The 13,435-nt window shown below is 39.3% G+C and overlaps 1 protein-coding gene across 4 annotated transcripts in view; it reads left to right on the top strand.

The window, feature by feature from the left end:
- PWWP2A (PWWP domain containing 2A) overlaps positions 1–13,435 on the top strand; it is a 47,333-nt gene that overhangs the window by 3,383 nt on the left and 30,515 nt on the right. Inside the window, exons 2-3 of one of the 4 annotated variants that reach the window (XM_081092040.1) lie at positions 3,809–3,878; positions 4,597–4,649. The exons of the other annotated variants lie outside the window; for them this stretch is intronic. Of the exons in view, the coding sequence (XP_080948166.1) occupies positions 3,809–3,878; positions 4,597–4,649 (123 nt within the window). The remainder of the gene's footprint in view (positions 1–3,808; positions 3,879–4,596; positions 4,650–13,435) is intronic. 4 annotated transcript variants of the gene reach the window in all.

Genomic DNA, 13,435 nt, shown 5'->3' with positions numbered 1-13,435 from the left:
ATTGATTTCAGTGAGGAAGGGAGAAGAAGAGATAGAAGCATAAATGATGAGAGAAGAATTCTTCGGGTGCCTCCTGCATGTGCCCTGACCGGGAATCAAACCGTGACCTCTTGGTTCATAGGTCTATGCTCAACCACTGAGCCACGCCGGCAGGGCCAAGCAGATTCTTTAGTCAGCTAATAGCCATAGAGCCTTCTGCCTGGAGATTCCCCATTTTCTTAGCTGTATATTGGGATGCAAAGTATGCTCTGAAGTTTTGGTTCTTGCCTGTACAGTGAGGTAGGTAGGAAAAAATTAACATTTGGGAGACTACTAAGTGCATCAATGTATGCACTTTTCTTTGGTCTAAAAAAAGGGCCAGTTACTGCTTTTATTAATTCTAATATTATGCACTAGGAAATTCGTGCACTGGGTGTGTGTGTGTGGGGGGAGAGTGTCCCTGAGCCCAACCTGCCCCCTCTCACATACTGGGAGTCCTTAGGCGTTGACCCCCATCACCCTCCGATCGCCTGATCGGCCCCTTGCCCAGGCCTGACGCCTCCGCCAGAGGTGTCAGGCTTGGACAGGGGACCCCCATCTCCCCCCGATCACTGGCTCTGGCCCCCGCCCAGGTCTGAGGCATCTGGCCCAGGAATCATGCCTGGGCAGGGGACCCCCATCTCCCTCTGATTGCTTGCTCCACCCCCCGCCCAAGCCTGACGCCTCTGACCCAGGCTTCAGGCCTGGGCAAGGGGACCATCATATCCCCCCAATCCCCGGCTCCGCCCCCCACCCAGGCCTGATGCCTCGGCCAGAGGAGTTGACCCTCATCACCCTCCGATCACCAATCACCGGATCGGCCCCTTGACCAGGCCTGAGGCCTCCTGGGCAGGGGACCCCCAGCTCCCCGCGGTTGCAGGCTCCGCCCCTGCCCAGGCCTAACGCCTCTGGCCTAGGCGTCTGGCCCGGGCAGCGGGGACCTGCAGTGGCAGCGGGGGGCGCCGCGATCATGGGCTCCGCTTTAGGCCCAGGCAAGGGACCCCTAGCTCCTGGGACTGCCAGCCTAGGCCGTGCCCAGCTCCCATCGCTGGCTCCACCCCTACTTCCTGCTATCACTGGCCAGGGCAGCAAAGGCGCCTGATTCTCCGATCATGGCTGGGGGGCAGGGCAAAGGCAGCCCCGGGGCCGCCTTTGCCCTGCCCCCCAGCTCTTAGCTCCCCCCTGGGTTTCAGATCACTGTCAGTGGCAGGGGGCTTCTTCCTGCTTTCCCTTTCACCTCCCTGCATTGTGCCTACATATGCAAATTAGCTGCCATCTTGTTGGCAGTTAACTGCCAAACTTAGTTGGCAGTTAATTTGCATATAGCCCTGATTAGCCAATGAAAAGGGTATCGCCGTACGCCAATTACCATTTTTCTCTTTTATTAGTGTAGATAGTGCAGAAATACCTTTGTTGGAAGAGTTGTTTACCATATAGAAAGTGATCGTAGAGTACAGGATTTCACATACACATTGATTGATAAAGAGTCTCCTTTTGTTAAGCATTTGACATTCTTCTCTTTCCTGTCATTGTATTATATTATTTTTTGGTCTTATTTTTAGAGTAAGTTGATTGAAGAACACATTTTTGGGGAGAATCTGTTTATGGAAAAATGAGCAGGACACATGTAATTAAACTGAAAGAAAAGAAAAGAAAGTGGTAGTAAGTAGTAGCTCAATCTGGACAGTGTCAGGCTTCTTGGGTTCTAGTATTGGCCTCCAATTAACACTGTGATTTTGGGCAAACCTGCCCCTCTGGGCTCTAGTCTCCAGTTCTTCTGAGGCTAAATCATTTTGACTTCTGGCAGTTTACTTAAGCATAAACAAGCAAACAAACTTTATGCCTCAGTTTATGTGTGTGTGTGTGAAGTGAATAGGGTGACCAGTGGTCTGGTTTTCCTGTCTCATCTTGGATTGATACTTCTTCCTCCTTTCGTTCTTCAGTGTAGGTTGCTTTGGCCAATAAATGACCCTGAAAGTAAGGGTATTTGAATATCTGGTTAGAACAGATTTTATGTAGCATAGTATTTATTTGAAACTTTATAAATGCCTTTAAGGTGAGGCATGCATTCTATAGTTTACTCTAGGCTCCTTCACTATTTTATACCCAGCCTTCTTAGGTAGATTAAATTATTTGACTACTTTTGAATTCATTAGCAATGTCTAATGACAGTAGTGTAATACTAGCAGATAAAAATAATCAACTAGCCCTACCCGGTTTGGCTCAGTGGCTAGAGCATCGGCCTGCGGACTTAAGGGTCCCAGGTTCGATTCCTGTCAAGGGCATGTACCTTGGTTGCAGGCACATCCGTTTCTCTCTCATCGATGTTTCTAACTATCCCTCTCCCTTCCTCTCTGTAAAAAAGCAAAAAAATATATTAAAAAAAAAAAAATCAACTAACCCACAAATTTAATTTGGTTTTTGTATTTCCTTTTCTTCCTTAACATTATACTTTAAAAAAATTTTTTCCAGGACATATTTTATTTTGTGCTTTTGAAATATTGACAGGTACATTTTGTTCATTTAGCATTCTATATTAAGCATTCCTTCAAGTTGCTAAACTGTCTTAATGGTTATTTTAGGATAGAATAATAAATTAGTGATTGTACCATAATTTTTAATTTTTTATTATGGGAAATGAACCTCCATGTATGTATTACCCTTGCTTCGATATTTTCCAACCATTAGCCAAACTTGTGTCATCATATGACCACCTCCTGGATTATTTTGAAGAAATTCTAAACATACCACTTGTTTAGAATATAAATAAATATTTATAAACATTTCAGTATAGATCTCTAAAAAGATAAAGACTTTAAAAACTGAAACTGTATTGCTATTACCACACCTAAAATAACAGCAATTCCTTTGTATCATATTATTAGGGTTATAATTTCACAGCTAAGTCTTCAAATTAACATTGCAGTCAACATCTGTTTTGTTTACATCAGGATCTAAGTAAAGTTTATACATTGCAATGGGTTGGTAAGTTTCATAAGATTTTTCTTCTGCAGTTCTGTCACTACTTTTATTCGTTTGTAGTTTTTTTGTTAAATCATAGTTTGGTAGAATTTTCCATATTCTGAATTTTTTTTCCGATGCATTTCCATAACATTTTTAAAATAGTTCTTTTCCCTCAGGAGCGAACTGAAGGGACAACCACAGTCCTGGGAGGGTCACTTTTGAAACCCTTGTTTTGAGTCATTAGAAATGATGTGGAAGTCTCTTGCCTACTGGCAAACTTTTAGACCTATCCCTTAAATACACCTCCAACTTCAGTAATTCCAAACAGAAAAATTTAACCAGTCAAGATTATCTGCAAAGGCAAGAGTTTTCTCAGCCTCCTCAACAGGGACAGTATTTTCCTGGGACCTATGGTTTCTATCTATGCAGAAGGATAATTTTTATTGTTTAGTACTGTTTTCCATATCTTAAAAATAATTATAAAATAATTGTATGAAATCCTGAAAAATCTTTCTGAATTCCATTTTTTGGACCTGACATAAATTTAAGAAATCATGAAATAAATGCTAATACTTAAAAATCCTTGTGCATTTTAATTTTGTGATACATGTTCATTAAAGGTTGTAGTGCAGAACTGGAAGATCATAACATTTTACAAATGTTGACTTTTTGTGTGTGTAAGTGGTATTTTGTTGCATAAAAAAAGAATTGGAAGTAATTTCTTTAGAAAACTTCAGATTTCTCTAAGTTCTTAAAGCAATTTGTAGAAAACTTACTTGTTATTTAAGAAAATAAAAACCAAGACAATGATTTTTTTTCTTTACAGAGACCATGAAACCTATGGTGCAATAGCCCTACTTTTGGTGGGAAAAATATACAGCCATTCTGGTGAAGCAGTGAGTAGTGGTGTCAGTAGCTTATGCTAAGCATCCAGGTTGAGAATTTAGGCCCTCAAGTAGTATGTTTGAAGGGTTATGTGGAGTTGTACATATTTGAAACACTTAAATATTTGTTGGTGATTATTCTGCTCATATCCCGAGGTGTTGAGAAAGGCCTCACGCAGTAAAATAGCATGGAGGGAAGTGCTGACCACTTTCTGGCCCAGACAGCTGTAGGACACTTAGTACCATGCTCGTGTGCATGTGCTGTATTGAGGGAGCTAGCACTTCGATTGCATGTTGGACTGAAATGATTTTTTGGAAGGGATTAGTTGTTGGATATTAAAAGCCTAGTTTGAATCTGAGTCTAAAGAATCCTGTAATATCATGGCATTAAATTTTATAACTAAACCTTATAAACTGGATAACTAGATGTGTTCTATACCAACTGCCAGGCATGTTTAATTGGACTTGGGATATTTAATGAGGTTAATTTTCAACCTTTTTTGTGTGTAAATAAGACCATACTTCACTGTGTATTGTGCTCTTGATGCAACTTAGTGGGGCTTTTAAAAAGGTTGCTGTAGCATGTGCTCATCTTCTCTGTTAAGACAGTTATTTTCACATTGATAGAGAATGAAAGATGTCCTTAGTGGTTTATTTGTGCCTATAAAGCATATCCTTATTTCTTTATATTTATTCACCCTGTTCTCCTTAAATTCCCAAACTAATTTAGGCACACATTACCAGAAGAACACAGCTTGCCCTAGTGACAGATCTTGCAAGAGAATGAGTGGAGGTTAAGTTATACTCTGGGTGGATTTAATATAGAATGCTTTTGCTAAACACTTTTGGGCAGTGGGCCTCCAAACAAATGTACATAAGATTTCTGAGCTCTTCTCCATCACTTTGCATTTTTAACAAGGTGATTCTCAGACCATATTTGGAGATAATATTTTTAGGGAGTGAGGGATTGTTTTGCCAAAATAGCAGAATGATAAATTGTTAAACCTGTTTTAAAAGTTACTGGTTAATTTCAAATGAATGTAATTACAAAAAAGCAATACATTTGGGGATGGGCCACTTAGGTGGCAGATGTAAATCCTTATTACAGAACTGGTAACTAAACTTGCAAATAGTTTCTTAAGTCTGGTTGCCCACTAGAAATTTCGGGAGACCATAATTTTTACCTCTTTACCTTTGGTCCAATTTTGTATGGTCACTTTACTGCAGAATAGTTTTTTTCAGCTTTTGAAAACTTGGACCTCTTAGAATAATTGATTATACTTTTCTGCATATTCCCAACATCTAAGAAGGTTGCCACACTTTACTTTCTGTAATTAATAGTAGCTACTATGTATTTTCTTCTCATTTTATTTTTTAATCCTCACACAGGGTTATGTTTTCATTGATTTAAGAGAAAAAAACATTGATTGTGAGAGAGAAACATTGATTGGCTGGCTGCCTCTCTTATGCACTCCACGATAGTTATGAGGGGATAGAACCTGCAGTCTGCGAATGTTCCCTGATCAGGAATCCAGCTTAAAACCTTTTGGTGTACCAGACCCTCCAACCAACTGAGCCACTGGGTTTGGGCTCTATTTCCCACTCTTATGCAGGCATTGTGCCAAGCACTTTGTATACATTGTTTCATTTTACTCTGGAACATCCAAGAAGTTAAATTCTAATCTCTTTTTCACAGATAAAGGGAGATTTAAATAAATTGCCTAAAATATAGATGACAGATATTAGTAGGGGTATTGACAGTGATATTTTGAATGATAGACTGTTCTCTAAGGTTTGAAAACAATCCTGTTCTAGTACATTTAACTATATTTTATCACGACCATTTTAGCTTATGATTTTGGTGGGGCTGTTACTTTGGTAGGTAGAAATGATAGAGCTCCCTGTTCCTCACTGAACCAGGGAACAGCCGCTGCTTTGAAGATGTGAATTGCTCTTCAGTTTAGTGACCTCTTTGGGCATTTTGGAAATGGCGTTTCTTCTTCATATATGGTCCTGGATCTTAGATTAGGTGTCCTTCATTTTGCCTTGGTTGGCCTGGCCCTGGCAACAGTGGAGTCCCACTTGTTTTTGAGAGCAGTCAGATTTGGAGCACCTAGAGCACAAGATCAGAATTTAAGTGTTGGATGATTGCATTAGAAAAGGATTTTAAAGACTAACATACAATAAGTTGCTGGAAAACCTGTTTATTGTAAAATTAGAGGCCCTGTGCACAAAAATTTGTGCACTTGGGAGGGTCCCTCAGCCCAGCCTGTGCCCTCTCGCAGTCTGGGACCCCTCGGGGAATGACCACCTGCTGGCTTAGGCCCACTACCCCGGGGGGGATTGGGCCTAAGTTGGCAGTCAGACATCCCTCTGGCAGCCTGGGAGCCCTCGGGGGATGTCCACTTGCCAGCGGGGAGCAGGCATAGCTGCAGTTGGACATTCTTAGCGATGCTAAGGAGGTGGGAGAGGCTCCCACCACCACCGCTCTACTGGCAGCCGTCAGCCTGGCTTGTGGCTGAGCAGAGCTCCCCCTGTGGGAGCACACTGACCACCAGGGAGCAGCTCCTGCATTGAGCGTCTGCCCCCTGGTGATCAGTGTGTCATAGTGACCAGTGATTCCCAGTAGTTCTGCTGTTAGGGTCAATTTGCATATTACCCTTTTATTATATAGGATAGGAATAGGGATACAAATGGGTTACATTCCATTTTTTAAAAAGTTCATCTGTTGACATACTTAGACTGTTGTGTGATGGTCCCTACTGGACATAATAACAAAAGAAATACTGAAAGTACATAAAAATCATAATGGAAACATAGGAAACTTAAAACTGCTTGTAATAGTATCTTAGGGCCAGGACCAAGTGTTTGAAAACTGTGATGAGTATTTACATTAATAATTAAATAGGTCTTTCAGCATTTCTGGGAAAATGTCAAGTATGTTGCTCTGAGTCAGTGGTTCTCAACCTTCCTAATGCCGCGACCCTTTAATAGAGTTCCTCATGTTGTGGTGACCCCCAACCATAAAATTATTATTTTTTTTTTAAAATATATTTTATTGATTTTTTACAGAGAGGAAGGGAGAGAGATAGAGAGTTAGAAACATTGATGAGAGAGGAACATCGATCAGCTGCCTCCTGCACATCTCCTACTGGGGATGTGCCCGCAACCCAGGTACATGCCCTTGACCGGAATCGAACCTGGGACCTTTCAGTCCGCAGGCCGACGCTCTATCCACTGAGCCAAACCGGTTTCGGCCATAAAATTATTTTTTGTTGCTACTTCATAACTGTAATTTTGCTACTGTTATGAATCGTCATGTAAATATCTGATATGCAGGATGTTTTTTCATTGTTACAAATTGAACATAATTAAAGCATAGTAATTAATCACAAAAACAATATGTAATTATATATGTGTTTTCCGATGGTCTTAGGCGACCCCTGTGAAAGGGTCATTCGACCCCCAAAGGGGTCGCAACCCACAGGTTGAGAACCACTGCTATAAGTGATACACAGAAATGTGAGTCAATAAGTGTCTGCTCCGAAAAATATATTTTGCTATTTTTGTGGCCATTAATCATTTTTGTGTGGTTATTTAATAATTTGTTATGATTTGAACACTATACAGATGTTATTACTATTTTTGCTTTTAAAAAGACTGAAGCATAAGTGTTTTTCTCTATAGTTTCCATTATCAAGGTAAATTTTTATTTTTCTCAATCACACACACGCAGACCATCAAGGTAAATTTTTTTAAAAATATATTTTATTGATTTTTTACAGAGAGGAAGGGAGAGGGATAGAGAATTAGAAACATCAATGAAAGAGAAACATCGATCAGCTGCCTCCTACACACCCCCCACTGGGGATATGCCCACAACCCAGGTACATGCCCTTGACTGGAATCGAACCTGGGACCTTTCAGTCTGCAGGCTGTCGCTCTATCCACTGAGCCAAACTGGTTTCGGCAAGGTAAATTTTTTAAGAGGATCATTAGAAGATACATGATTGGGAGCTTGAAATCTAAATTATTAGAGTTTAACTTCTTTTCCCCCACCTTCCAAAGCTACATGTGATTTTATAAGAGGATTGAATAGACTTTTTAAAAGATTGCATAAATTTTTATTGTTAGAGAGTTGTTCTATAAGACCTTTATGCTGCTGCCTTTCCCACCCATTAATTTAAAAAGGTATTACCTGGTATTTTGTTCATAATTGGTGTGTGCTTTGTTTTTATGTTGCTAAAGTCATCCTCTCTTCTCACCTATTGTAGTGCTCATAGACCTTGCAGATTGTCCTTGTAATACCTGGGGCTTTTAACTAAGAACATCATCCATTTACTTACATTTAATAAAATTTAATACATTTTAATTTTAATATAGTATAGTCCTTATATATTGTGCCTACTTACTGTGTAGTAGGCCCTGTAGTAAGCTATTATGTATATTCTTTAATTTTGGTGACAATTCTATCAAGTTACTTAATTGCAATTAACATCCTAAAGCTCTGAAAACTGAAATTTTTGTTTGGTGGCAAAACCTATCATGACCTGAAATTATGTGAGGTTATTAGATCTATTTGTCCCATTTAGTGTGGTTCTTCATTTCACTAGTGAAATATTGATATGCTTGATAATAGGGTGCTTATTATCTTTTGCAAACAAGAAAAATCATGAATTGGGAAGCCTCTCTACATCCATGGAATTCAGAAAAGAACATGTGGACAGCTGCTCTGCTCCCTTAGTGGGGAAGCGGGGTCGGGGAGAGGATGAGGAGAGGCAGTAGGTAGGAACCTGACGGGGATTACTGCTTAGATTCATATCCTGGCTCTGCTGCTTACAACAGTGTGTTCTTGGGAAGGTCACTTACCCTCTTTATTTAGTTCGTTCAACTATAAAATGGGATAGAAATAGCACTTTAATAGGGTGGTTGTGATGATTCTCAGTTACTGAAGATGAGTACGTATTTAGAATAGTGCACGCCACATACTGCTGTAAGTGCTACTAAGTGGTAGAACTAGGATGAATGTGACAACAGCTAATGTAGTCACTTAATATGGGTTGGCTTGAATAGCCAATCAACCTAGACCCTGTTGTATTGTGGGCTATAGTATAATTTGCATCTTTAAAATATCTTGAAAGAATCTATAGAAACTTCAGGTAATACTGGCAAAATATAACTCTCCTCTTTAAATTAATAAGGAAAGATGATGTTTTACTAAGGATGAGATAACTAGAAGTTCCTTGAAAAATGGAAGGTGGGAGATGCTTCTCAGTAGTTTTTCTCACTAACCCCTGGGGCAGATGGCTTTATGAGGAAATTTTGGTCATTGTCATGAAGAGAAAGTTAAAATCTTAATAGGGAAATTGTTCTTACAGTCTTTCTGCTTCCAGTATTCTTTTAAAACTTAATCGAAAATGGCTCCCTTTTGAGAATGACATATTTCAAAATTAAGGAAAGGAAATATTTTTTGTGCTCTTTGTACTTATTAAATGATGGGAACTGAGTAGTATAGCTGAGCTTAAGTTTTTTCTAAATATATTTTTATTGATTTCAGAGAGGAAGGGTGAGGGAGAGATAGATAGAAACATCAGTGGTGAGAGAGAATCATCGATTGCCTGCCTCCTTCATTCCCCCTACTGGGGATCGAGTCCACAACCCAGGCATGTGCCCTTGACCAGAATCGAACCCAGGACCCTTCATTCCCCAGGCCAACGCTCTATCCACTGAGCCAAACCAGCTAGGGCTGAGCTTAAGTTTTTAATAGTAATTTAGGCACTTTCAATCCTTTTACTGGCCTTGTCTTGTTAAGACTAGTATTCTCCCTCCATCACACTAACCCAACCTTATAACACACTCCTCTCTTTCTGCCAGATGGATTACCTTTCTTTTATTGCTTATTTAAGCCCCTGAATCCTTGTCTGTCTCTCATGGAGGAGGGAATCACACTGCTAACTGGTGACTCCTGGGCTGCAGCAGGTCCTGTGTTGACTTTCACCCACATGCTTAATGCTTTATTTTATTAGGGTTTAACTTAACTGGTTACCAACATTCCTTACTTCACTCCTCACCTAATCAGCTTCGACCCTATAGGTGTAGTCCACTTCCTGCAGAGCCCAATGCCTGATCACGATTCAGTGATTTCTTTCCCTCTGAAGTTGGGAGCCTCTTGGTAATGACAATAGCATTCTAGTCTCACCTCCTGAAGTTGGGTCCTAAGGCCGGGACCTAGTTTTTTACTACAATTAGCATATTTGTTTTCAAAATAAAGATTTTGTGTTTACAGTACTTGGGGTGGGTTTGCTGGCATTTTGTCTATTTACATTTAAAATAGGACAAATTTAATATGCTTAAATGTTTTGGTGGAACTAAGGTAAACTAAATGTAATATACTTTTTTAAAAACTTGTTTAAAATTTTTATTTTTAATCATTTCAAATATTATAAACTCCATCTAGATTCACTAATTTTTGCTTTATCATTCTTTATAGAAATACTAGAGGCCTGGTGCACGAAAATTTGTGCATGGAGGCGGGGTCCCTCAGCCTGGGACGCCCCCTCTCACAGTCTGTGAGCTTTCAGAGGGTGTCCTACTGAGGGGGTGTCCCTCTGCGGGAGGCAACCATACTGATCAGAGGAAGGTGCTGCCCCCATCACCCCACTGCTGCTGCCTGAACCCAAGGCTGCCTGAGCCCCGGGCTTTGCAGCTGCTGTAGCTTTGTTGGGATGGACGCCTGGAAGACATCTGCCCTAATTAGCATATTATCCCTTTATTAGTATAGATTGTTGCCTTGAACTCTTTGAAATTAGCTTACATACATCCTCCTTTTTTTAAATTTATTTTTTATTTTTTGTTAATCCTCTCCTGAGGATATTTTTTTCCCCATTGTTTTTTTTTTTTTTTGAGAGGTGGCAGGAAGGAGGATGGAGGACAGGAGACAGATAGATAGACATCATGTGAGAGATTGGTTGTCCCTGGCACGAGTCCTGGCAGGAGCCATGGTCTAGGGATCAGACCTGCACCTCGGGTATATGCCCTTGATGGGGAATTGAATGAACCTGAAACTCTGGTGTGCAGACTGCTCTAACCATTGAGCACACCAGCCAGGGCCATCCTCTTCCTTTACCCCTTAATACTTGAGCATTTATTTCCTAAGATAAAAGATAATCTCATACATAACCACAATATAATAAGTTTTCAAATTCAGGAAGCATCGATAGAGTACTTTTATCTAATATGCAGCCCATATTTCATTATTTTGTCAAATTTTCCAATGTCCTTTAAAGCTTTTTTCCTCCTGTAAATGATCATGTATTGCATTTAGTTGCAATATCAAGTAGAGCATATGTAATAGGGACTATTCCTCAATTGAGGTTTGTCTTATATTTGCTCATGAGGGGGTCAGGTTCAGAGTGTTGTGTTCTCAGGGTACCTTATCTGCAGGCACACAATAGTCTTTTTTCTCATTGGGGATGCTCACTTGGATTCTCCCTCAGGTCAAGGTGTTCTGTCATTCCCCAGTGTTGTTACTATTACTTTTCTTGCACTAATAATTCCTTTACTATGAAAATATACTGCTTCTCACCAAACTTAAACTGTTTTAAATTGTGGTAAACATATAAAATGTACAGTTTTAACCATTTTTTTTTTTTTAATTTTTTTATTGCTTAAAGTATTACAAAGGGTATTACATATGTGTCCATTTTATCCCCCCGCCCTAGACAGTCCCCCAGCCTCCCCTATCCCCCAGTGTCTTATGTCCATTGAGTTTTAACCATTTTTAAGTTTATAGTTTAGTAAATGTTAAGCACATTTACATTGTTGTGAAACAGATCTCCAGAACTTTGTCAGCTTGCAAAACTAAAACTATACCCATTAAACAGCTCCCCATTTCCTCCTCCCTCTGGCCCCTGGCAACCATCATTCTACTTTTCTCATTCCATGAATTTGACTACTTTAGATCAGTTAAGTTGAATTATATAGTATCTGTTTTACTGTGACAGATTTATTTCACTTAGCATACTGTTCTCAAGGTTCATCCATGTTGTATCATGTGACAGGATTTCCTCTTTAAGGATGAATAATGCAAATTTATATACATATTTGGTTTATCGATTTGTCCCCTCAGTGAGGACTTGGGCTGTTTCTACTTTTTTGGCTATTGGGAATAGTGCTGCTATGAACTTAGTTGTGCAAATATCTCTTTGAGACCTTGTTTTCAATTATTTTGAATATTTACCCAGGAGTGGATGTCCTGGCTTGTATTTTTAATTTTTTGAGGGTATAGTTCAGTGATGGCGAACCTATGACACGTGTATCAGAGGTGACATGCGAACTCATTTTTTTGGTTGATTTTCTTTGTTAAATGGCATTTAAATATATAAAATAAATATCAAAAATATAAGTCTTTGTTTTACTATGGTTGCAAATATCAAAAAATTTCTCTATGTGACACGGCACCAGAGTTAAGTTAGGGTTTTTCAAAATGCCGACACACCGAGCTCAAAAGGTTCGCCATCACTGGTATAGATTTACATTTTTATTTTGTAAAATTTTCTATTGCATATGGCTATTGAGTTTTATTTGTGTTGAGATTAACTTGGATATAACCAGTCACAGAGATGAACTGTGAACCGAAATAAGCTAGCTTTGTTTTCCTTCCTCCATGGTTTATCTTGCTAATTTAAGGAATTATCCTTGAAATGAAATAAGTCTGAATATTATTTTTTAAGTTAATTGAATATAATTTTTTTTCCTTACTGTAAATTCTTTAAGGGAAAAGAAGTTTGGGAGGGAGTTTTCTTTTTGTCTGAGGTTGGTCTTGTATTGGAGAGCGCTTTGGTCCCGCCAGAACACTGAGACATGTCTCAGACCCTCCTGACCTTTTTCCCCTGAGCATTGAATTCCCCAGGACCTCTGTCTGTGTGCCTAAAAGTTTGCAATGCCTTTTGTTGTTGTTGCTGTTTTATTTTCAGTGTATAATATTTTAAAAAGAATCTCCTGCAGTTGGAGTGTGCAACAGTCAGAATTAGAATCATGTGTACTATAAAACTGTTGTAAACAGGAAGGAAAAGAACTCAGCTCTAGGTTAGAGATGAGCTGCTCGATGTTGCTGTGAAGTTAATGCTGATGAACACTGTATCAGCATTTAAAAAAAACAGTTTCAGAATAAGAGGCAGGAATTATCAATATGTCTGGCTTTTAAAAAATTGAATAGTTGGTAACATTTTTAGTTTTCTTTGAGGTATTCCTTTGGAAAGGGGATTTGGATGATGGTTATGAGCTTCACTCATAGAAGGGATACCGATTTAGGTATAGGATTGATTGGTAATGCTAGAAATCTCTGACCAAGTACCATAATTTTCTAAAGCTTATCAGTGAGCAAATACAGGGTTCATTTAATCAAAGCCAGAATCATCAGTAAAATTCATGTGTCAAGTGGAACACAAATAATAGAAAATATCCTTCTACTTCCTATAATAGTCACATCATGAATTCTGGCTTAAATACTCCACATTTACTTTTGTTTCACCTTTACATAAGATTCTTAGGTGAGGATTCTTTTTCAT

The sequence above is a fragment of the Myotis nattereri genome (assembly GCF_964212035.1).
Source record: "Myotis nattereri genome assembly, chromosome: 5".
NCBI classification, from domain to species: domain Eukaryota; kingdom Metazoa; phylum Chordata; class Mammalia; order Chiroptera; family Vespertilionidae; genus Myotis; species Myotis nattereri.
This window is presented reverse-complemented; position numbering and strand designations above follow the sequence as displayed.